General features: G+C 42.6%; 1 protein-coding gene across 6 annotated transcripts in view; it reads left to right on the forward strand.

Moving 5' to 3' along the window:
* Positions 1-411: 411 nt before the first annotated feature.
* The window catches only part of PTPRO (protein tyrosine phosphatase receptor type O), a 922,864-nt gene continuing 897,901 nt past the window's right edge, over positions 412-25,374 (forward strand). For 4 of the 6 annotated variants that reach the window (XM_085652636.1, XM_085652638.1, XM_085652639.1 and 1 more), the window contains exon 1: positions 605-828. In XM_085652636.1, coding sequence (XP_085508762.1) covers positions 754-828 — 75 coding nt within the window. In that variant the 5' untranslated portion in view covers positions 605-753. Of the gene's footprint in view, positions 829-25,374 lie in introns of all 6 variants that reach the window. The other 2 variants (XM_085652640.1, XM_085652641.1) reach the window with 2 other exon arrangements.

The raw sequence follows: 25,374 nt of genomic DNA on the forward strand, positions 1-25,374 counted from the left end.
GTCTACTTTGAATGGTCTGCATGCGCTATATAAAATAGTGATGCCACTGAGCTTAACTATACACCATAAATGAGATGGCGTGAAAAATGCGAAATGAAGGACAGTAAGAGATAAGATACAACATTTAGCAGACGAAACACGCTGTGTCTTTTTCTGTTCACCACAGAAACCTAGAAGGCCCGCTGGAGAATAAAAAGCACAGACGTCCCATTTGCTAAAAATAAGATCAGACTGTACCAAGAAAAGTAAATGTGTCTTGTCAGCAGCACACGTGGAAAGTAACTTTTCAAAATGAAGAGCATCGCGGCGGCGGCGCGTGGAGATAAGAGATCGGCGATAGACAGCAGGCTCTCTCTCGGGGGAGGGGTGATCTGGCTGCTATGAAACAAGGAGGAGGCTGACAGCCCCGGCGCTCGGAGAGGAATGCAGGGCTCGTTCATTCGCTCACTGAGCCCAGCAGAGGAGCCCGGCTGCCTCCGTCTGTTGCCGGCTGAGCATGCTTCCAAGAGGGCAGATGGTCCGGAGAGCACCCCTCCCTGCCTATTCCTACCGTCTCTGCTGAGGGAACCCGCAGGCACGCCGCGCCGGAGCGCAGGCATTCAGATAACCGCAAAATAAGTGGAAGGCGCGGGATTTATGTGCACCCTGGGAGCCGGGCGCGCGGACCGGCGCAACTGATGCTGCTGCAGCTGCGATTCGCCATTGTTAACATTTGGAGCCGAGCCTGAGCGGAGGGGCTGCCATTTCACGCCAATGCCCCGTTATTGGCAAAAGGGGCGAGGCAGCCCGATGATTTACCCCCTGATATGCCTCCTTCTGTGCATCAAGGTAAGAGGACGGGAAGCGACCTCCCAGCCCCCCCATGCCCCCTTAGCAGGTTGGTTGTCGATTCCTTGGCCCAGCGCATATGTGGTGACCAGGACAGGGCAGCTGGGCAGCTGTGTGCCAGCACCGCTTTTGTTTAGGTGGTCGTGCAGAGATGCCAGTGTGTGTGCCACCTCCCTCGTGCCTCTTTGCTATAAATAATAGGAGGTGACATCAAAGGTCGGGTTGTGAAAATGTGCTTCCTCAGGCAGAATGAGGTCACTTTCACCCAGGCTGCCTCTCCGCCGTTTCTGTTGCAAGCGGAGCTGGAAGGCAAATCCGCGTCTATTTCCAGGGCCGTCCTTAAATCCCTCAGTCTCTCTAAATTCATCGTCGCGAAGTGGACTGCATGTGCATGCGGTAGGGTTTTGGGGTATGCGTAAAATGTTACCGCTACACTCCGTGCGCTAAATGTTAGTGCCAAAATCGACGCACGTTCGGAACACCGAGGGTGCAATCACAGCATGAACTTGTCACACCTCACTGCTGACACAATCCTGCCTCCCGAGCATCTGTTCAAGTGCTTTCATTGGTGTAGCACTCCCCACACACAGTGAGCATAGGGCGTTATTTTTGTGTTTTTTACCGGGCGACTGGTAAGTCCGTACGTAGGATTCACAACACATAGCTGAAAGGTAAATTGAACAGTATTATTCTACAACACACATTGAAATTAGATTGATTTGACCTCTGACCTTCCGTGATCAGTGGTCCTCTCATATTCAGCCGCTCGCCACCGTGTATTGTTTTAAAATGTTATTGGGCCAGGCTGGAATGTAATTGCACAGTAATGAAGCAACATTGACATTATGACAGTGTTCAATATACGGGTCAATCTTTAGGCAGACGGCGAGGCGAGGCTATACGTGCCGCCGGCTCGGGAGCTGTCCCTTCAGCACGGCTGCGACGCTGACAAGCAGGAAGTAAAACCGCCTGCGCTGTATGAGCATTTGCACACAAAGTGATAGCTGTTTACACCGCCTATGGCTTTGTGCATCCGAAGGGGAATATATGGTTCTCCCGTGGTGTTTCTGGGGCAGCAAGGCAGATGAGTCTGTGTGGATGAATGGATCATTAAACTCGAAGGAATGTCTGATCAGAAGGTGCGCTCAGCCAGAAGCCCCGCTTGCAGAGCGGCATGTGGAAGCAGGCCATGATGATTCCAGTTCAACAGCTTTGGCCCAGAGCTTAACTTTCTGACTTCATGAATATAGGTGAGCGAGGGAGGGTCGCGAGGCACAGGCCACAGCGCAGGGTCACTTGAAGTAGCCAAAAGCCAATAAATGCCACGTAGGGATGTGTTTCTGATATTGTGATATTAAATGTATATTCTTTGCAGGCCTTCCCAATGTGCTGAGTCATGCAAATATGTTTCCACTTGAATTAAAGGGAGTACTGTCTCATGTTAGCCTGATCACATGCAAGACTCAATTAGTTAATATTGTAAATGCTTTGCACTGCTCCGTGGAGGCGCTGCTGTTGTTTCGACGAGTTTCTAAAATTTCAATCAATGACTACAAAATACTGATTGTCATGAATGGACAGAACACATATAGGAGGAAATCTGAAGCCATTTAGGAAGAGTTTCTGCACAATCATGGCTGTCTGTTAATTCTTTCCAACCATAAACTATTGATGCCCCCAGGGAGTATGGTGAGATACCATACAACCCAATACTCCTTGAATGATAGGATGCTTATCAGTTCAACAAGTCTTCTCTTATAGGAAGGGGAATAATATGGGCAGCAATCATTTCAATAGTATTGTGTTATGTAGGTTTATCATGGAGAGCGACATGTAGGAATCACATTTATTCAGCGGCTTCTCGGGCTTCAGGAGCGTAACTATTATGGCTTCTCTTAGTGAAGGGGGTTGATGGTCCATGCTCCGGGAATCCTCTTTCGTTGTCAATAAGTGCAGCACCAGGTCCTCGGCATTGGCTTTATAGAACTGAGAAGTCAGGCTGTCCAGGCAGGGGGCCTTACCCCTTGCCGTATCCCGGATGGCCAGGATGACATCATCTACTGTGAAGGGGTTATCTAGGTAGAGCCTGTGGTTATTGTCAAGCTGGAGGAGTTGTACCGAATCAAGGTATTCCGTCAGGGCATCGGGTGATACGCCCCCCTGAGATGCATATAACTCGGAGTAGTATTGCAGCATAGTCTGGGTGCTTTTGGCTGAGGAAGGCTGCAGCTCTCCAGCAGAGTGTGTGGGTGAGACACCAGTTAAATGCACGCTCAATGACGCTCCTGATGTCAGGGTCTGGGCCACCAGTGCATGAGCCAATGGCATGCGGGCTAATCATTCAATGCTTTCAATGCGCCCACATATGTTTCTGGAAGTGACCCAATAATCTATTGGTGAGCAGGTTCTGTGGGCGATGGTGGCACAAGTCCCTCATCCACGCAATGGTGCCTAGCTTATCCTACGCCGACCAACTTGTAATCACCCATGATAGAGCATATCTGAGAGGCAGCCGGGGATGGGATAGGGCCAGCTGGAGGGAGGTCTATCTAATAAAGGGTCAAGGACAACATTGAAATCCCCTCCCCATATCACTGCCAAATGACCAAGGGCAACGATCTTGTCCCACATATCCGCAAAGAAGCCCAGGGAACCATTGTTTGGACAATAGACGTAGACGAGCACGATGCACTGTCCCAAAAGAACCCTGTGTATTACTATATATCATCCCTCGGTTTCCATCAGAGTCTTTATTGCCACTGGATCCCCACCCCTATGCTGAGTATGTAGAGATGTGTACCTTCACTATCCAACCGGAGCAAAGTCGCTTCCAGGTGTCCTTAGTAAGGTGAACCTCCTATAATGAGGCAAAGTCCACCCTGTGCTACCTAAGGTATGCTATCATCTGCCTCACCTTCCTCGGGTTACTAAACCCTCGAATGTTCCAGGTCAATAACATGCTAGCAGTCAGGGCAGCCTGGAATTTAGTATTACTAGGCCATACAGGTGCAGCTCTGTTGTGTTGCCACCCTAATGCACTCGGTTGTCTATAGGGTGCAAATGTGATTTACTGGATAGCAAAAGAAAGTTCATGCTAATCACAAACAAATTGCACGTTCCAACAGTTCAACCCCCCATCCAATTCAACATACACAACTTGTTGAAGAGAACCCCTTTTCATTTGAGTAAGGAAACAAACAACTAGTTTAGGGGGAATTATTCGCAGGGCATAACAAAGAGGTAGATGGTCTCTCGTCCCGTCACTGGGAAGTGGCCCGGAGAGCGCGTATCAAGGGCTGCAATGTAGGAGTTCAGTCATTATTGTTGAGATGACTGTATTGGTCTGGCTCAGTCTGTGAGGCCATGTCAGGGAGCCTACAGAACTGTCTGTGGCAGAACTTCATTGCTGATTTTGGAGTAGCAAAAAAGTGTGTTTTGCCATTGAGGGTGACACAAAGCTTGGTCAGGTAGAGGAGGTATAGTAGACACCCATCCTCATCAAGATATGCTTGGCAGGAAAAAACTCCCTGCGGTCCGATTGGACCGCCAGGGTGAAGTCCTCGTATATGGATTTTTTTCGCCTTGATATTGACGCTCACCCATTTCTCTTGTGAGGCATGCACTAGTGTTCCTGTGTCTGTAGAGAAGTAAGCATGCTATAACGGGGTGCACCGGCATGCCCAGTGTGAGACGCGGCCCCAAGGAGCGATGCATGTGCTCCTCTGAAAACTTTGTGGTCAACTGGTCACCAAACAGGGCGAAGGAGAGTCTCCATGTAAGTCTCTGTGTTGTTATGCCAGTGAATTCTGGAAAGCAAAGCACTCTGATGTTATTGCACCTTGAGTGCGCCTCCAGATCCTCATTCTTTACCTTGATGGCCGCTAGCACCTTCTCCATTTGTAAAAGTTGCTCCGCGTGCATTGCCGCTCCATCTTTCAAGTCTGAAACAAGTTGTTCTAGTTGGGCAAGGCGCTCGTCATGGCTGTCAAGGCCATTGCCCATGTGATCAAGCCAGCTGGTCAGCGTATCTATTTTGGAGTCAATACTCTTGAGGCCATTTTCCACCTGTGCAAGTAAGTCTTTAACATCTAAGGCACCAGGTGAGCTTGCAGCAGCTCTATCAAGAGTGGACTCTCCAGTAGTAGCCTCCTTTCTGCCTTTCAAAGTGCGCCATTTGTCAAATACCAGCTTTGGCTGCTGTTTATCTGGCTTTCATATCTGTGCAGGCATAAAAGTGGTATTTCTACCTTGACCGATCCCTCTCAGTGCACGTGGGGTAGTGTGTGGTAGTGAGCAGAAATGCTGCCAAAGTGGTGTAGTAAGGAGGGGGGTACCACAAGTCATGGCTCAATGTGATATTGCAGAGGCCCTGCCACTCTTGGTCCCACCATGGGACATGAGGGAGCCTCGTCAGACCGGTTTGCATGGGGGTCCTCCCTTCCAGGGGGCACCTCTGGCCTAACATGCTTGCGGACCCCATCCCACCTCCAGCCCTCCAATGAGAGTAGACAGGCCACAGCCTGGTCAGGCAGGGTGGGCAGACATCTGATATCAGGCCCCCTGGCAACACAGACTCAGGGGAGGGGAGCCCGCCTCACCCAGGAACCCAGCAGCGAGCACCTTGTGGTCACCTGGCCCACACTGCCACCACCAGGGAGTAAAGGATCAAGGCCCAGCCTCTAAAGAAGCCTCGGCAGCCCTTCTCCATTGCCGCACCCACCTCTGCCTACAGTGAGGTTCCCAGGATAATGGACACTCCCTGCCCCCAGTCTGGTCATGCTGAAGCACCATCCAGGAAGCAGGGAGCGTAATTACCGGTTTTAGAGGGGGCACAGCCAGACTTCTGCATTCCGCCCAGCAGCAGGCCTTTGGCCTGGTCCCGGATCATCACATCCTCTCTGGCATCCCAGGAGCTACATGTAGGTCAGCGAGTCTCTAAGGGCCATAGATCACACCCAGCACCAAAGAGCGCAGCTGGCAGCTCTTTGTGAAGGATCAATGACAGATTTCTTCTCTGGGCCAGCGAAGCCTCGCACAGTGGCGGCCATTTTGCAGCCTGGCTCTCTGGCCCCCCATTGGAAAGAAATTGTTAGAATGAGGAAATTGTAAATCAGAATTTAAGGTCTGGGCAAAATGAAAGCTGTAATTCGGAGCATAATGTAAATCCCTTGATCTTTCAAAGAATCTACTTCCATGTACTTCCAACATTAAAAGGTATGTAGGCCATAAGGAAATGGCTAAACTGCCAACCTTAATGATCAACACTGTATGGTAGTCTGAGGTGATCTTGATAGGCCTGGATGGAGTTAGCGGAGTTTCGCTATGCTCCAAATAACTCCGCTACTTTGTACTGAGTCCCACAAGTGGCAGAGTGCCTTAGGTCATCCCATTTGTGCTAATTTTTAGTGCCGGGTCCGACGCTGGAAAATCAGCACGAACATCACCATGCACAGTGCAAGAGGGCACTGCTTCCTTCTGCTGCTTGAGTAGATGTTCTACTCGATCAGCAGCTTCCTTAACGCGAACGGAAATCTTTCTCTGCAATCTGTAGCGGCAATCCGCGACCACCTGCGTTAAGAAATCTTGCCGGGAGGTGATCTGGAGTAAGACTTTTCTCGCTTGCTGTGCTCGTCAACTTAACGTTGGCGTGTGCGAGCGAGGAAACAAACTCTGCTCCGCTATGCTAGTGGAGTTTTTCAGAACAGAGCAGGTAGTGGAAAAAACTCTGCAAACTCCGCAAGCGGACAGGAATTTCACCTCCAGGTCTAATCTTGTAAGGTGTATGGATGTAGAAATCATCACACTCATTTTAGTTTAATGTGATTTAAGACATACTCTAACTATCAATTTGTTGTGCTCCCTTTCTAATAACTACGGTTTAGACATATTCTATCAATTTGCTTTACTCCCTTTCTAATAACTATGGTGCAGATAATGATGAAAGGACTATGGCTCTGTTAATGGATTCACAATGCCTTGAAATTCACTAAACCTGAATATATTTCTGATTTTATTTAGTTGGTTGTAAATGTATGCATCTTTGTTAATATCTTCAGTATTACAGCAGAGTTAACATTGAAAAAATGTGTTTGTACAATGTATATATTTTCTATAATCTGTGTATATTATGTGATATCCTACACAAAACATATTATTTAAAAGAGATAGAATATTTTGGTGTGGTAATGAGGCCAATATATGATACATAGTTCAGTGGCTGCCAATTAGTGTTCCATGCAAGTAGTGATGTATCAGGATGCCATGGGTCTTAATAAAAGCAAATCCAGGGGGAAAGGCCTCCACCCTGCCCCCTGGTTGGATAGTTCAAGGTAGACACAGCAACAATGCAGTGGATCACCAACTCCCTTGATCACCAGGACTGCTTAACCTGCTGGTCTTTTTTGTTTTTTTTAGGGTTGGTGACATAATACAGTATGGTGCATAACAAGTTAGGAGTCAGCTGAGGGATGCCTGGTTTATTAATTGTGTACACTATACGTCCCTTCTAAACGTTGTAGATTATTAGTACATTACATCCCACTAAGATGAGACCAACAGCAGCACATTTTATAATTAATGTTGACCTTGGACCAACTTGTGATCATCCTTAAATGATCCTTTTGCATTTTGTTGCTTCTGTTTAAGATCACAACTGACAACTATTGGGAAATTTAATTAGTTGTCATGCTTTATCTCGTGTAATAATTTGCTAAATAATATACAGTACAAAGTTGAAAAGCCTAATAATTATGAAGGATAGGATATTGTAGATATTTTAAGTTTGTGTTTACTGCTGGGCAGGTGTTTGGTGTTGTGTGAAAGATTTTGGCTTTTCGTGAAGATTTCATTAAAGTTTAATATTACAAATGCTCTTTAAAATATGGCAGAATATTGTCTACCTTCAAAAATTATGATAAACAGTGCTATAAAAATCAGTTATAGGCACAGTCATTTGTGTCCCTTGCATATGATCTGAAATGTAAGGCCACAGTTCTTTAATAACTTTAAGGCAATAAGGTTGGAGCACTTGATCAAGGTTTCCCGCCCAAGTATGATCTTAGGGAATTTGAGGCTATATTTCCGTTTAACTCAACAATGATGATTGCTTATACATATGGTATCTGACATGATCATATTCATTCATTTGTTACCAAGTCAAAGAACTTGTCAACTGTGTATGTTGGGGACAATGCCAAATATTGACATTGACAGAGTAATTTAGCACCTACACTGGTTTTTGAACAACCGCAGAAAGTTTAAAATGATAGAGTTGGAAAATATGTCAATTTGAAATGTAGTGTTTTAATTAGCTTATAGTAGAGGTCATCATCCCCTAGGACAACTTGTATCCAAATGTCACAATGAATAGCACCTCTGATGCACTATTTGCCCAGCCCTGTGAGCGAAGGAATAGGTAGCAAGATCTGTTGTCCAGATAGAGTATGCTAAGTAAATGGGTTTGTAAAACTCACTGGGACTGTCTTGATGAAAATGTAGAGGCAGGTGTCTTCCTAACATCTATTAATGTCTGTGTTCTCTTGTCTACATTTACGAAATTGAAATATGAAATACTTTCAACATTGATGGATCCCAGAGATATTCTCACACAATTATCAGTACCAAACTGCTAATTTGTTTGGGCATTTCAAACAATGACATTGACTTGTTATCTTTGTGGGATAAGCCACTTGCCATCACTTTTAAGAGGGTCTCTATAGGGTGGAGCATGCTGCTGTTTGATAATATTCACGAGGAATTCTGATATGTCTGATGTAGCATGACTACAGATATTCTGGAAGTTTAGGGTGGCTAGCTAAACATCATGTGTAATTCTGCTCTGGGAGGCTGGGGCAGGTGGTTACTGGAGAAAACTAAAGCACGATATTGGGAGAGGACACATTATGGCACTGTCCTCGAGTAACATTAGGAGTTGGAGAGCGCTATGCTGCTGAAAAAGATGAATAACTTTTCAAGGGAGAGTCAAGTCCCAATTATTTGGAAAGTAACATAAAACCGGGAATTAAAGAGCAGACCTAGGGTGGCTTACAACTGGAGAGCCACACAACACGGCAATAGAGAGTACAATGGTGGTTATTGGAGGGAAGGCCACACTTCACAGACTGGATGAGCTGTTGGTGCAGTTGCATAACAGGTCTATAGTGAATACGCACAAGTGCTGGATTTGAAGACACAAAAGTTACAAAAAAGAAACAAATATTAGTAGCAAGAAATCCACAGACTGACAATGAGAGAAGACTATTAAACAGAGAGAGGAAACAGTTACTTCCTTGATAAACCCTGTACCCCCTGGAGAGAGGAGTGGTATACTTGCTTCCTTTTCTTTAATAAAATCTTATATTTCTCTATGCTAATGCAAAAAAGAAGCACTTTAATTCAAAACAATGAGACGGCATAATATGCATGGTGAAAGCCCACTACGAACTCTATCGGCATTGCGGACTGCAGGCTCCAGGAAGAGCATCCTTAAGGGAGCAACGGTGGGCTAATCTGAACAGGAAACACTTGGGAGGCATTCGTAGGAATTGTCCAAAGAAGGACAGGGAGACCCAATCTACTTCCATTTTTTGAAGGCCAACAACCACCTGGTGCCTCTGATCTAGAGGTCCCTCTGGGTCAGCAATAGCATCTATATGCACCCAGACAAACGGCCAACTTCCCAGATGCAAAGTGGTTCAATACTGAGAAGTACAGCAGAGGGTCTCCTGTCGGCTAGGCCCTCGAAAGAACAGTGGGTGCAAATGGGAATACTGAATAAGGGGAGTCATTCTACCTGATGAACATAAGCCTGAACAAATGGTGTTGGATTCACAGACAAAGTGGGGGGTGCGGATGGAATGAGATTCTTGCCTATGGAGATGAAGACTGGGTCGGAAGAGGACGAAGCTTGATTAAAAGAGGGCCATGGGAAGAGGATTGGATTCCCAGTGAAAAAGAGCCTGGGAAATAGTTGCGGGGAGAGGCTGACTGTAAACTCCAGAAGAAGAGAGGGGTTACAACCCTAAGAGAATAAGTGCAACGGAGAATGACTTGCAAAGCCACAGAGCAATGACAAGTCAATAACGATCATTTTATGCATTTCGTGATACAGTGTAAAACTTTAATTTGTTGCATATCTGCAAGTAGAAGGCCTTTTGGTTGTGCACTGATTTCTTGAACAAACATTGCCAAAGCTAATAGGTCTGGTTGCATAAAGCTAACAAATGCAAACACAAATGAATAGAGACAATTTGTAAGCTGTCGCTGTGCAACTTTCCTCTTTCTGGAAAATCTGCAGACCTAAGTTCAAGAGGGCAGCTTTGCTTTTATGTGTGGGTGATAGGCCATCAGGGTTAGAAGAGGTGATTCTTTTGACGCTCCTTCGGCAGATTGACCATTCATTGTGTTTAGGACATCTGGCTCTGTATGATGCTGTAATACAATGTGGAATCTGTGATCCTCAGGGATTCATGTGTGTTGTATAGACTGCAGGTAATGTGTATGGATTAATGCTTCAAAACAGTAAGATTGTTGTGAATGTCCAGTTCTATAGGAGTAGGGGTCGAGTAGGGTGTAAAGGGGTGGGCATTTAGCAATGCAACGGCTGAAGGAGAGTGTAGTTGTCAAACTTTTTGTTTTATCATTTTATGTAGTCGATCAATCAGTTCAATGTTCAATGTCAAACCATTTATTGTTAGGAGTAGATAAAAAATGTGTGCCCTGGACATCAGTTAGTTTCTGCAATGACATTTGAGGTGCATAATCATACCTCTCAGGCAATTCATAAAGAGAGTCAGTTTGTGAGGTGTTGGTCTGATGTGTCTGGACTAGGCCAGGAGGATGGTAGGCAGATGGAGGCAGTATGGATGGATGGTTCTTTCTTTTTCTTTAAGACACTTACAAAGCGCATGGCTACCAAAGGCCTCCTAGCACTAAAAAAGACACACCTAAAACTGCACATCTAACTGCTCAAGAGAACAAAAAGGTTTTAAGATGCTTGCGAAAGATAAGATGGTTGGCCTCAAGATGAACAACATCAGGCAACTGATTCCAACTTTTAGCAACCATGACAGAGAAAAGACGGCCCCCGCACCGGGATCGCTTGAATCTAGGGACAGTAGCAAGATGTTTCGACTCAGATCGTAGAGGTCTTCTGGGGACAAACAAGGAAATAATCGACTGAAGGATCGGGGGAGAGCTCGCCACCAAAGATTTGTGCGCAATACACAACGCCTTAAATTGAATTCTTTTCTCAACTGGCAGCCAAAGGAGTCCCTTGATGTACGGTTTCGCGGATTCTCTATTATGAACCTTCATAAGAAGTCATGCGGCACAATTTTGGACCGTTTGAAGCTTTTTTATAGTCGAACAGGGAGAGTCCAGGTAGAGCACATTGGCATAATCAAGCCTAGATAAAATTAGTGCTTGTACCAGCAGCTTCCTGGCTGTAAAAGGCAGAAGGGGCAAGATACTTCGAATCATTTTAAGAATGGCATAGCAAGAGCCAGCGACCCTAGACGCCTGAGTTTTGAAACTAAGGTTGTGATCCAACCAGACTCCTACTTGGTCTTTAGGCGCCGGCATGTCTCCCATACATTTAGGCCAGAGAGTACCACTCTCCAGGCTGATCGTTTTTCCCAGAAACATAAGTTCTGTTTGTTCCGCATTAAGCTTAAGGAAAGAAGAGTCCATCCATGCCGAAACCTTTTCCAAACAATCGGCCAGGATAGACTTGTTATTGTTTAACAGGTTGAGGGACACAATGAGCTGAGTATCGTCGGCGTACGTAATGATCTTAACCTCGAACGGCTCGACGATATCAGCCAGAGGATGCATATACACATTAAAAAGTGTGGGGCTAAGAGAAGAGCCCTGAGGCACCCCACACTGCAATGGCATCCAGTTGGGGGTAGCATTATTCTCAAATACTAGAAAAGATGTATCCGAGAGATAGGACGCAAGCAATTTGTGTAAAATGCCAGTCACATCACTTTCCTCAAGTCTCGCCAATAACCGTTGGTGATTTACCGTGTCGAAGGCCGCGCAGAGATCAAGTAGAATAATCGCAGCGGAGCCTCCGGCATCCAAGATTTTCCTCGACTCCTCAACAACCGCTAGCAAGGCAGTTTCAGTGCCCTGCTGGGGCCTAAAGCCTGTTTGAGAGGAATGAAGGCAATGGTTGCTTTCCAAAAAAGCAGAAAGACTAGAGTTAACATGCCTTTCACATATTTTGGCAATCCCAGGAAGTAACGAAATAGGGCGGTAATTGGCAAGCACTCTGGGATCTAAGGTGGTCTTCTTCAAAAGGGCTCTAACCCAAGCCTGTTTCCAAAGAGAGGGGACAATCCCAGTGGAAAAAGAGCTATTTATTAGCTCAAGAATAACAGGCGCAATTGAATCAAATACCTGATTAAGGATGCGGGGGGGGGGGTGCTGCGTCACTAGGGTAACCAGATTTAAGGCGCTCCAGTTGCAGTTTTAAATTTCCCAAGTCCATCAATGGAATGGAGTCAATAAAACGTTTTGAGGGAAGGGGTTCATCTCTAGTCAAAGGGGGATTCGCCCCACCTTCTAAAGCCGAAAAAGGGGGAAAGGCCAAGTAAATATCCTGAATCTTCTTATAGAAAAAAAGAGCCGATTCGTTGCAACGACCTGTAGCATTTTCAGGAGGCAAGGAGGGCTCAGGAAGTTGCATAAGAGATTTAGTAATTTTAAAAATTTCACAGGGTGAGTTAGCCGCTAACATAATTTTATTTGTAGAATAATTAGATTGGGCAGATCTAATTTCAGCTTTGTAAACTCAAATGGCATCTCTATATTTAAGTTTCTCAGTGATTGAGAAGTCCTTTCTCCAGGTTCTTTCATGGCGTTTACAAAGTTGTTTCAACTCCCTAACTTTAGGGGAGTACCAGGCAGCGTCATGATCAACTTTTTTCCTAAATAACCATTTTTGGGGGATATGGCTAGCTAAAGACGTCTCAAGCCACTGATTAAATTTAATATTATCACACTCAGGGTCATCACTAAGCACCGGCCTAGTGCTATCAAGAGTAAACGCCCATTCGTCCGTGGAGAGATTAGCTCAGCTCAGATTCCAAAGTTTTACCCTTTCCCTTGGCTGTCCACCCTCCTGAGGAGTCCAAGCAAAAGGAACCATGAAGTGGTCTGACCAAGGTAGAGGGATGGGTTTATCTACTGACAAATCGTTGATATTGGACAATAAAGGGTTCAGAAGATAACCTTTTTGATGAGTGGAGCCAGACACTTTTTGCTTCAGGGCCAATACTTCTAAGATGTCAGTAAGCACCTCAGATTCAGGGTCCAAAGCCAGGTCAAAATTAATATTTAAGTTGCCTAGAACTGTAAAGTTAGAGGTGGAATTTACTAATTTGGCTATGCTGTCTGGGAGCTCTTTACTAAAATTGACACTAGGGCCCGGTGGTCTATAAATAAGGGTACCCGAAAAGGTACATGTGGGGGAGAAGCCTATCGTAAAGAAGCAGCCCTCACAATCCAAAATCAAACTGTCAGTAATTTGACAGCGAAAAATATCCTTGTACACGATAGCAATCCCCCTCCTCTTCCTCCAACATGGTGTTGTCTCTGGAGCAAGTACCCAGATGGGAGAGTACGAACTACTGCTGGATCTGCAGTACTAGATAGCCATGTTTCCATAAGGAACAAGGCATCAAGTTTGTACTCCTCCAGCAGCAACCTCAATTCTGTAGAATGTTTGGGAAGGGAGCGACAATTCAACATGGACATAAAGAAATTGTTTGTGGCTAACAGAGGGGCTTTGGGTTTGGTCCTTGAGAGTATGAATACTCTGTGTCCTTATTGGAGAATCTTTGTTTCAGGTTATGCTTTATACTATATTGATTTATGTCTGGCTGATGCCTGCCTCATTCTCCAGGGGTTGGTTGGGTGATGAAGAGGAGATGGTGAAGAGGAAGAGAGTGAGTTTATGGCGGTGTAACCAGTGATATGTGATAGGCATAGCATCAGTGTTAACATCAGTGTTTACATCCCTAACTATGGCAGACACTTAAAGGACATAAAACAGTGCGGTGAACTGAAGATACAGAGGTTGATATTTGAGAACTGACTCACAATCATGCCATTCTAACCCAGCGTGATATATAATTCATATTTCCAGTTATGGTGTATGCTTAGATAGTAACTGTTTCCCTGAAAGCGACTGTGGAGCATAGACCACTAATACAGGAGAGCAGGTCCTTAGTAAAAAAATAAATAAAAAAAATAATCAAGGTTTTGCTTTGGTGGTATTTCAGGATAGTTTTGATTGGATATGGGGAATCACTGAAGCATTGATACATGCATTCTAGAGTCTAATCTAACAGTTGGCTCACTTGATCATAGGTTTGAAAAGATCACAAAAAAAGGGAAGGGTACTGATCATGAGAATCACATTAAATGTGAGATAACTGCAATATGCAGACATGTGGTATGACTCAGTACAGAGACAAATTGTGTTGGCAAAATGTCACTTTACGAGTAAAAGATGTGTGTGTGTGTGCGTGTGTGTGTGTGTGCACGTGTAAGTCTGAACTCATATTTTGTCAACGGTGCATTATGCAGATTAACTTGTGCAATATCAGCTTCATGTGAAAACTATTTAAAACCACAAATCACTTTTATATCCTAAATCTCATTTATATGCACAAATCACTTTAAGGTGAAAAATCACCCTTGTTGCAAAGTAAGCAGGGTCGTGATATAATATAAATGGAAAAAAACATATTAAAATGCAAAAACACATTGCGGTACAAAATCTCTTTTAGGTGCAAAGTTAAGTTTAGATGGAAATCACCAGTGCTGAAGTTTCACCAGCTTTTTGGAAGCAGTTTTAGGAGTGCAGATGCAGCTCGAATGAAGCTCATAGATGATTTGCTGCACCACATATTCGTAGCAGTGGGGAGTGCTTTGCAGGCGGGTGGAAAAACAAATGTATTATCTAATAACCATAGGTGAGACTAAAATAGTCATTTTGACTGATGTAAAATGCAAATGACACTTTCTTCAGGTAGTGGCTGATGGAGTCCGACAGAAATAAACCAATCTGTTATATACTTGGCCACCTTGAAAGAGATGTGCCCCTAAAAAGCACGTTTACTCCTGTGGCCATACTGATCATTTTACTCACACGACTATGTTGAACTTATTGCGTGCTGTCCATACATTACAGAGTGTTGCTAAGCTGCAAGTGCTTTCATGTATGCTCCTCATCGGGTTCAGCACGTATGTGCTATGTGGAATGCCAGTTTTGGTGTTTCTGACTTTGTAAAGTCCAGTTTGTACCTTTTCATTTCTTTAATCTATGCTTTGCTTTTCTTTTCGATATGCTCTCTGCATGGATATCAATAAATAGACATTTTCATGAAAGACTAACGAGCGGGAGGGAGACATTTTTTTTTTTATATATTCTCTGCTTCTAACCCTATGTAGTTGATCATGTTATGTTTAATTGCTTCTTTCTGTCGGCAAGGTCTTATAGATGCATTTTATTGGAACACATTTTATATTGTGTTTGGGCATTACAAATATTTGAATTTTCGAATCTTTACTTAAAGTGTGAAACTAATGGAATATATTTTCCATTTATCAGGGTTGTAGTGGATCAATAATTGATTGTAAGTGACAGTTTCGTATGAAAATACAAAGGGTATTCGTGCGTGCAAATCGAGATCTATTCCTTCTGGGGCACACATGTGCTCGTGCTTATAAACAGCTGCAAGGCGCATCCTTTCCATCCACCCTGGAACAACAAAAAGGTTTATTGATTTTAAGCACTTGTAAAAGGAATTGGACCAATTTACAAAGCTATTTATGAAGGCACATCTACATTTACAGCTGTGAACTGTTCCATTTATGCCTGTCAGGTGTTCAGAAAAAGATAATTCTCACGAATAAGTGGTTTTACCACCGCATAACTGTATTCTGAAACATCACAATATGTAGAAGTAACCCCCATACCAGCGTGGGAGGAAAAAAATGTTTCGAATTGAAAGTTTACAAATTTATGATTGCCTTTGTGCACTTGATGTAAGAGAGCTCAGCCACCATATTGTGGCACACATATTATTAAATGCACGAGAGCAAAAAAGTGATAGCGCTCATTAAAGGATTTAATGGTGGTTACCACGTGCCGCCTCCTGCATGATGTTAAGGGCAGTAGCTCGTTTTCCCCTGTATACATGCACTGCCTCTGAGTGAGGCAAAGCGTTCTGCCCACCAGCGGTATGTTGTGGTATGCCTTGAATGGAAAACGCATGGACCCTTTATTGCTGCAAGTTCCTTCATTCAGAGACTGGACCTCTGAACCTTGGAAATGCTACAGCAACTTTGAGCTCTGGAAGTCTGCAGCCGGCTAATTAGAAAATGTGTCTCCAAGCGAGCAGCAGTGGGGAAAGATATTAAAAGAGCAAATCACAGATCGATGGAAGCAGAAGGGTGCCTATTAATATTAATACCAAGCCACAGAACTGTGACTACTGATGGACCAAACAGTAACGCGTCTCACTGCTTCCTGTGATTGCCTGTCCACAACATGCAGTGGCCCTGTCAACCATCATCACTTTAGATTAGCTAATGTCAATAAAGAGGCCAGTCATTTTTAGTAATTTGCAAATTAACCAATGAGAGTTTGCGAGAAATCTCTTTCTGGCTATTTGAATGCTCACAAAACAAGCTAGAAAAAATAGCTAAACACTCCAAACACACCGGTTTAAGTAGAAACATCAGCGAGATCTCTAATAGAAATACGATTCCTGCAAAATTGTCTTCACGTCTGGAAACGGGAAGTAGAAACAATCTTTGTCCCATAATGTGCAAATTAATAAAATACACTTTGAGCGTTTAGAGCGGTGGACATTGATGCCTGCCTCTAAAAGACCTCGGTTGAGATAAATAAATACAAAATATTGAAGCCAGTGAATGTAAGCAAAACATATTCCTACCACCTGCATTTATGCATGAGCCAGTCATTGTTCTGCATGCTACAAATGGGTTGTGTTGTTTTTGTGCCTGTGAGAGGTACTGATTTCCCAGCAGGCAATGCATTCTAGCCTAGAGCCAGCGCGAGACCACCAAAATAATTTGTCAGGGTCCATTTAAACTGTGCTATCCCATATACTGCATATTTGATCGTCGTCCAGTTCAGATCAAATCATTGGAGAGCTACTACGAGCATAATATCCTGCGGCGATCCAGGATCAACAATTACCTTGTTTTCTTGAACACCCAGAAAGTCTGGTTACAGAAGGCTTTTACAATTGGTTTAATTTTGCATAACCAAGATATTTTTAATCACACCCATGTAATGGTGGATTGCATCGTCAACACCATTCATTTACTCACAATGGATAGCCATGTAAGTTCCCACCATGTAGATATAAAACTGGAAAAAGACGATAAATTGAACCATAGGTAATGTCTGCAACAAAACTTAGTTGGTTGTGTAGATTTTATAATCTTGCTATGCTCTGCAATATTAAAGCACTGCAGTCAATGTTCATGTAGTTTCGGGGTATTCATTTCAAAATATATTTTTATACCAGCATATACATCCTACTCTATTATAATTTTAGCTCTTTCAGAGTGAAATTCTTCCTGACCAAAGACAAATACTCCCCCTCCCCAAATTATTGAAGAATTGCTATACCGTCATTACTTATTATCACAATATTCTTCCAAAATTATTGTGGAGTCATATTATTCATGTATCCAAAAACTTGATTGATTTTCATTTATTGAAGCTAAATTTCATTGCTAAAACCAAAATAACATCATAATTTATATTATTCTTTAGTTACATATGAGCTTCTCTTATACAAAAAAATAAAGTTAAAATCCATCATCGCCTCCTCACATCACACACAGCCATTCCCTTCCTAAAATGCTCAATCTTATTCATACATCTCATATACCCATACATACTATGCCATAAAATATCCATATGTCAACAGTGTCCAAAAGAAATATGTTTTCTTTTTCAGACTGGAAAAAGCATCTTCCAATCAAGTTCATATAAGTTATATATTGTATCCATGTGTAGATTTTAATTATTCTCTCCTGCTAGTTACTTTCCATCCACCAGATTGGTTTACTTCACATTTTATTGTTCATCTGTGAATTTGTACCATTAGTTAGTATCCTTTAATGGCCATACAATGACGTCAGTCTTGTGTGTGCCAATGCACGTTTCGGTGTGACCCGGTGGATGCCATCCACCTTCCTCAGGGCACAAGAAGACCATTATTTAATTCAGAGCTAACCGTTGGTGGGTAAGGAAGAGATAAAAATGACCTCAAACACACATAGTAAACAAAAATATGAATAACTCCAAAACTTTAACACCAAAGGACTCCCACAATCACTTGTGAATCAACTAACTCCAGAGTATGAGTCCCAAAGAGAGAGTAGCTCATCATAAATACTCCCCACCAACGCACCCAAGTAACCATCATCAGTAAAAATGACATACTTAAAGTCTCATAAACCACCACCACAAAATTTGTTCTAATATTCAACCTACTTGGGAGACCAGGCTCCATAGTGCATGGTATTTTAAACATCTGAAGATACCCCTGTCAAAACAGTGTTAATATCAACACTCTCTCATCTTTCTAATGAAAAGTGAAAAAATAACAATAACAAAGATTTCTATATCAGACCAAAAGCCAGGCAAAATGTCTAGTGTTAGAAAAAGCCCCTATGAATAGTTATGTTCTCTATTGATGTTGTCCAAATATTCCAGAATTCTGCCCAAACATGTTGCCCGCTGGGTAACAAATGGATATAAATCACATACGGTGATATTGTGTGTGTTGTATATTTCATTTGATGTTATTTCTGAAATAAATCATAAAAATATGTCACACCACACGTCCAAACAACAGAAATAGTAACACCGAATCCATTTCCACAAGTCTGAGGACTATAATTATGGGTCCCCGATATACTTATATGTAATGGAGGAGCAACCGTTCTTTAACTTCAGGAGTGACACTAACTTTGCCTCTAATGCACTCACCTCAAAACTGTTTGCTATCAGAGTAACCCCAACAGTATGCCGTCAGGGACAAAAAGACAACAATTTCCGATAGCCCCCTGCAACCGGAAATATATGTTCGGCTGAGATCGCACATGACCAGTGGTAAGTTCCCTTATTCCTCCGTACATAGAGGCTACTGAGGTGGCCATATTTAAAGTGCATAATAATAATAATCCCAGGCATTTACTCTTGAAATGTGTCAGGGTGCCTTCATAATACTGCTCATATTTTTGCCTTGATATGAAAGATGTAACTCACCCCTACATACAAGTCATCATCAGGGGAACAAATAAAGAAATAACTAGACTGTCTATGTAGTCTAAAATATAGGTTTAGTACATAAATACCCTATTGCATGAATTAGGGGAGGACATGAACCCCTCAGAACCTCATGGTATCCTGCAATTCAGTAAAAATGGAAATAAATCAATCCTGGTAGGTAAAAGGAATATGTGTAGAGAACAAAGGGAAAAAATCAACCCACAATCAATAGGTACTGTATGGGCCGTCACGATCAGGGAATACAAGGCTACCTGGTAGGCGTGAGAACAACATATGACAGATTTTTGTGGACTAGATAACACCTAGAATTGATTCACCATTTAGTGGTCTTTCCAAAAACAGATCTGTGGCCACGGAACTTATCGAGATGCCCATATGATGGAAAGGCAACACAGTCGACGACTCATTTGATGTTATTTTGTAAATTGTACTGTGGAATTAGATCTTCTATTCTACGACCCTTTTTCCTGTCACAGGGTGTTACTTACCATCAGGAGACCCTCACATTTTTAAAATCTCTGAGTAATGTGTATACGTGTTGTACAATCCTTGTTTATATTAAAATGGCTCTTCGCAGGCAAAAATCACTATCTTATTTGGACGGTTGACGCTACGAAGAAAACTGAAAAGGCTGTAGGGTTATGTCAATTCTCAAGAAGGGGCATGGCCAATTTATATTTTATTATTGCTCTTTTTAAATAGTGCTAAAATGTTTTTGTCAGTTTTAAATAGGAAAATGTGTCTTTAAATATATACAAATAACCCTTTGGAACTATTTAAATAAAAATTAGAACATACAATTTGCACTATTTGTTGACCAGCCCTCGAATACTGACTGTGACATTCAAATTTTCAATATATTTCATATGGTTTCTTTTATATCTGAGGATGATATATGCCACTTTTATGTATATGATCTTTGTCTCTTTTATGGATTTGAATATAAATCCGAATACAGATATTTGACTGACTGACTAACTAGACTGTTGATGTAGTCTAGAATACAGCTTGTCTTCTCAATCATGAGACAAATAACGAGCTCTGAGGCTTTTACCTTCTTGAAACAATGCTGTGGCAGCCATTTTAAGGGGCACTCCCAAGCCGAGCTACCAATTAAAATTGGAACCTGCTTCCATATACCCTTTTCAGTCATATTACGTTACGTATGATGGGAACTATGGCATCCTTTATGATAAAAATATGCCTTATCTGTATTTTTATCTTGTTTTACTGTATTGTGTTATGTTTGGACTCGTGTTGTTTAGTTGGGTTTTTAATAACTGAACCTTCTAATTACTAATTTCGTGTTTCATTTCCGTAAATGAGCCCACCTAATTTTACAAACTTTGCCCAAAATACCCAGAAAGTCACGTGCTCCTGCTATATATCGCCGAGGTTCTGATGGACACAGGATGTCCTGATGGAGGACACAGATACCATCTGCCCTAGGTCTGCTTTACCTGAGAGTTGTTGATTCAAGATTTTACATTCACACACCTTTTGCAGTGTTTGCCAGTTCTCACCCATTCTCAGGAGCATCAAAGGCCCCATATGGAAAACACGTATCACTGTGGCAATTTACCAGTGTCCCTGGTGCATCCAAATATACGACTAAAGTGGCATTTTCCATACAGTTCAGCATCAGAGATTAACGAAATGTAACTTTTTTTGTCCATTTTAATGAATTTATTGGGTAATGCAAAATTACACTTTTTCAGCTACTTTTCCAAATACATCCACAATGATATGATGTCGCAAAAATAGATTGCAGGCCATGAGATTCAAAATCATATTTCTGCTCACATCAGACAAAGAAGGCGGACTTTTAATAAATGAAAATCTGGGAAACAAATTCATGAATATTTCTTAGGACAAAATGGACAGATGGCAAGCAGTCCATCAGAAATAAGTGATATTTTGTAATAAGATTAGGATAAACCAGGATGATTTAGATCTTATTGCTACAGTATGTACAGGTGTATATTTGTGTGGGGTCATAAAAATTAACAATGACATTCTACGTGGGTGAAATACCACGTTTGAGTTCTGATAACAGTAAAATTCAGCGTACCTGCCCTTCTCAATATTTGTCTGCCTGTAAACGAAAAGGAAACACAGTAACTTAGCCTCACACTTAAAGGAGTAGTGTAAGCGCCTGGACGCAGTTTTAAATTCTAGTAACACTGAGTGAGCCTTTATCCTTATAAGGTCGATGAAATGAGCATCGCTGGGAGTAAGAGTAACAAAATAAGCTATTTTTCACAGAGGAATTAATTCTTTGGTGTGAGTGAAATAAATGGCTATTGTTAAATTATATATTCCATTATGTAGATTGCTGCTATTTTGGGCCATATCTCACAATTATTACTGGAAGAGCTAATTTAAGACAAGGTCTCTGCCACAGTTTTGGGCTGACTGATGTCTTAAATAGCTGGAGAGCTGGGGCAGCGCTGTTGCACCGCGTTAGACAGTGAACAATCGTGTGTTGCTATGGGAACACATGTATCTGAAGTAAACAAGAGAATGCAACATAATGACATGTACAAAGCAACATAACCACTCAATTAAAACGTAACAGTTCACTGCATAACAGTTTAAAATAACGCAACAGGACAATCAGAGGAGAACACCTCACTATGCAATACTGCAGCACAAAAACACAGCAGCATACAAAAACAACACATCACCACCACACAAAAACCAGAACACAACAAATATGCACAAGCATTCTGGTCACACATCACCACCTCCAGAAACTTGGGGGCATATTATCAAGGGGCGACGATAACATTATCGCCGCTTTAGAGCCCGTTTTCGGGCGCAAAGCGGCGATAATATTATCGCATTATCATCAAGGGCACGCTAGCGCGTGATTCCTTGATGTATCGCCCCTTTTTCACACGCCTCGCCTCGCATCGATAATGAGATGCAAAAGAGGCGTGGCTGTGAAAAGCAACATGGGATAATATCGCGAAGGAAGCGTTGTGATATTATCAAGGAGGGTTAGCGATAAATAAAATCGCGTTAAGTATGCCTTAACGCAGGAGTTTAACATATGTTAAATTCCTGACTAAGGCATACCTAACATGGGGGGGTGGATTGTGTGGCTAAGACCACAGGCCCTATCATCTAGGATATTGCCGTTTTCCACCATGGAAAACGGCAATATCTCACCTATCTCTGGAATTTTATCGCCTCAGCGTTGCGCGTTGTTGATAACGCGCTAACCGGGTGATAAATTCTAGAGATAGCCGTCGATAAATATGCAAGCGCTAAGTGCGCTTTGCGATATTTATCGCCGGCCCTTGTTAATATACCCCTTGCTTTCATAATAGTTTGTAAAAGATGTTTACGCCAACCCCTACCATAACTGACAACCAAAGGCATGAAATAGCTTTAATTAAAATGTGTGTGCGATCCAGCCCTTTGGATTTTCTCAACACACTTGTAAGCTCGAGACTGTTGGACTGCCATCATGTGATATACAGCACACTGCACCCCAGACGTACGCAGCATCTCCAAGGGCACATTTATCAGGACCTTCTTGAGAGCAAACATGGAGATGCCGGCTCATCTCAGAACGGCTCGGGGCTTCACTGAGATGCACTTGAGCACAAGCAATTTGTGCTGGAGCATCGCTGAGACGCTCTTGTCATCTCCAAACACGCGGAGCAAATCTTACTGAGACTGCCCAGAGAGCTCTGCGGCCTGTTTCCGAGATGTCCTGTGAATTTCCAATGATGCTCAGAAGGAGCTGTTAGTAAATATGCCCTTGAAACGGCGGCTCTTAATTTGACAAGTGTTGTGATGTCCTGGAAATAGAATTATCGTGACGAAATTTGAATTCGTGCCCTCTGCTGGTGTACTGGGCTGACGAAAAAGATGAAAGAAGAAGCAATGGAGAAAAAAAAGATTAGCGAGAGGGAGAACATGTAAATACGGTGGGCTTTTGTATTAATAGACCTTTCTAACGCAAAGTAAGGAATGTTGTAGACTTTAATATATAAAAAATACCGAGTGTGAAACAGAAAACGCTTATAACACATGGCAGTGTGAATGGGGAGAATATGTAGAGTGAGTGGAATATATAGCAAAAAAAAAAGGATTTTGAAAGGGAAGAATAGTGTGTAATAAATTAAAAGCATGTATTTGGACAGTATCATATACATTAATATTCCCGTATATTGGAAGCAATGGTTTTAAATAACTCTATATCATGTGGAGTAGGAAAATGTAATTTCAAGAAACCAATGTATATATTATTGTGCAAAACCATATTTATGAGTATACCTGCTCTGTAGAGAGTGGATTACACGTTAGACGGTTTAATTTTGTAAATTCGCAAAATATGTACTTTGCAACTGTGTACATTAACTGCTTTTGCTAAATCCTTGATAAAAGCGTGCATTTATATGCTCATGGTAAAGTATTTTGTAAAAGCTTAAGGTCTTAATATCATGCGAGTGATAGAAATGATAGGATACGGTAACATCTCCTCGCTTTAGCGCTCTGACTGCAGACAGAGGTCCTCTGAAATGGCTCCAGTGTTGTAGTTTAGGCTGTATATATGTAGCTGCCCTTATCCTTGGATGGATCCTTACAGCTGTGTGAAAGGGTTGGAGGTTGGCATTGTTCTATGCTGGGTACAGGGCCACAAATTAACCAGCATGTCAGGTGGGCAGGGGAGGGTAGAGAGATCACCTCTCATGCCTTATAGATGGTGCAACATACACAGGGAGTATGGGACGCTTGTAGAACCCTGCCACCCACTGCCTTTGAGACGCATATAATATTCACCGACATGTTCTCTTTAAGCCACCAATGGAACCTTAAAAGTCTGTTGTCTTCGTGACATCACAACCCATCACTCGATGGGGAGTGTACAGAGTGTAGACCAACCCGTTTGCTCAACCCTTGTGTAGGGTGTGCCACTAGGGTTACTTCTAAGGAACCTCACATTGTACATGGGCTACGGGGTGGTATCCAAGCACATGCGTCATTGGATTAGTGATGGCCCGTGTCCTGCACTGCCAGAGAGACAGTAGACCTTCCTCTTTCCAAGTGGGAACTATTCCCATGAGATTAAATGAACAACCCCTCATGAAACGGGTGGTTCCCCGAGAATGCCACCACATTCTATACTGTACGATGGCCTGCAGTCAAAATTTGATGGATGCACAAGGCAGGCCTCTGAAGGGCGAAAAACAATGGACTGGAATGCGCCCCAAGCGAGCACTAGAGACTGAGATTAATTCAAGCATTCTATCTATCACCTTTTTGTTTGCTTTACAAAAATGAGCGTAAATCCCAGGTGCTGTTGTCTGAATGCCCGGCTTACATTCTGTAATTAGTCCCTTCGTTTTTTAATTTTTTTAAATGTGGAGCAGGATTATACAGTTTTATGAAGTTCCTGCATATCTTTTAGTGATTGATAGCGACACTGCAAAACGTATGGATTTCAATGTCAGTACTTACGTTATAAGAATTGACATATGCCATCCTGAATTTGACTTAAAATCTAAAAATATTGATTTGAAAGGGACATCACCGTCTGATTGTTCCGCCGTCTGGCAGTTCTGCAGGACGTTGCTCGAATTCCTTTATCTAATTATGGCTAAAGCCTTGAAAATGATTACATTAAAGGAGTGTGCTACTAGCTAATTGTCCATACATGTATAGGATATTTTTGGAATTGCGATTGCTCTGGGCAATAGGCTCAGCTTTTATTTTTGCCATTATTTTCTATTTTGTGGGTTGGTACCAAAATACCTGAACTTGCTATAGCAAACCAATGAACTCTCTGTGGATGAAGGAGCTCATTGGGTGATGCTTAAACTGCATTCTTTTCAATTCCACCTGTGCTCCGGACTTTTCATCAGCTAAGTTCTGGTAAAACTTGTGAGTGGGACACTCGCTGGACATAGTAAATTACCATTGGAATCTGGTGCTGTAAGATTTAATTCCCACAAGCATTCCTTAATATTTGGAATACCGCGGTCTTCCCACAACTTGGGTTTGCTGATGCCTGTGATGTCAGTATTTCTGGGTGTGGGGATACTGCATCGATATTTATCGCTCCAATAGAATGAGGGCCAACGAGTGGACTCCCTCCCTCGCTTAAGATCCAACCAGAAACACCCTCGATTAAGGCTATGCTTTACTTTCCTTGGCCAAGTTCATACAGAATGGTAGCT

Source organism: Triturus cristatus, chromosome 4_1, assembly GCF_964204655.1.
Source record: "Triturus cristatus chromosome 4_1, aTriCri1.1, whole genome shotgun sequence".
Lineage (NCBI taxonomy): Eukaryota > Metazoa > Chordata > Amphibia > Caudata > Salamandridae > Triturus > Triturus cristatus.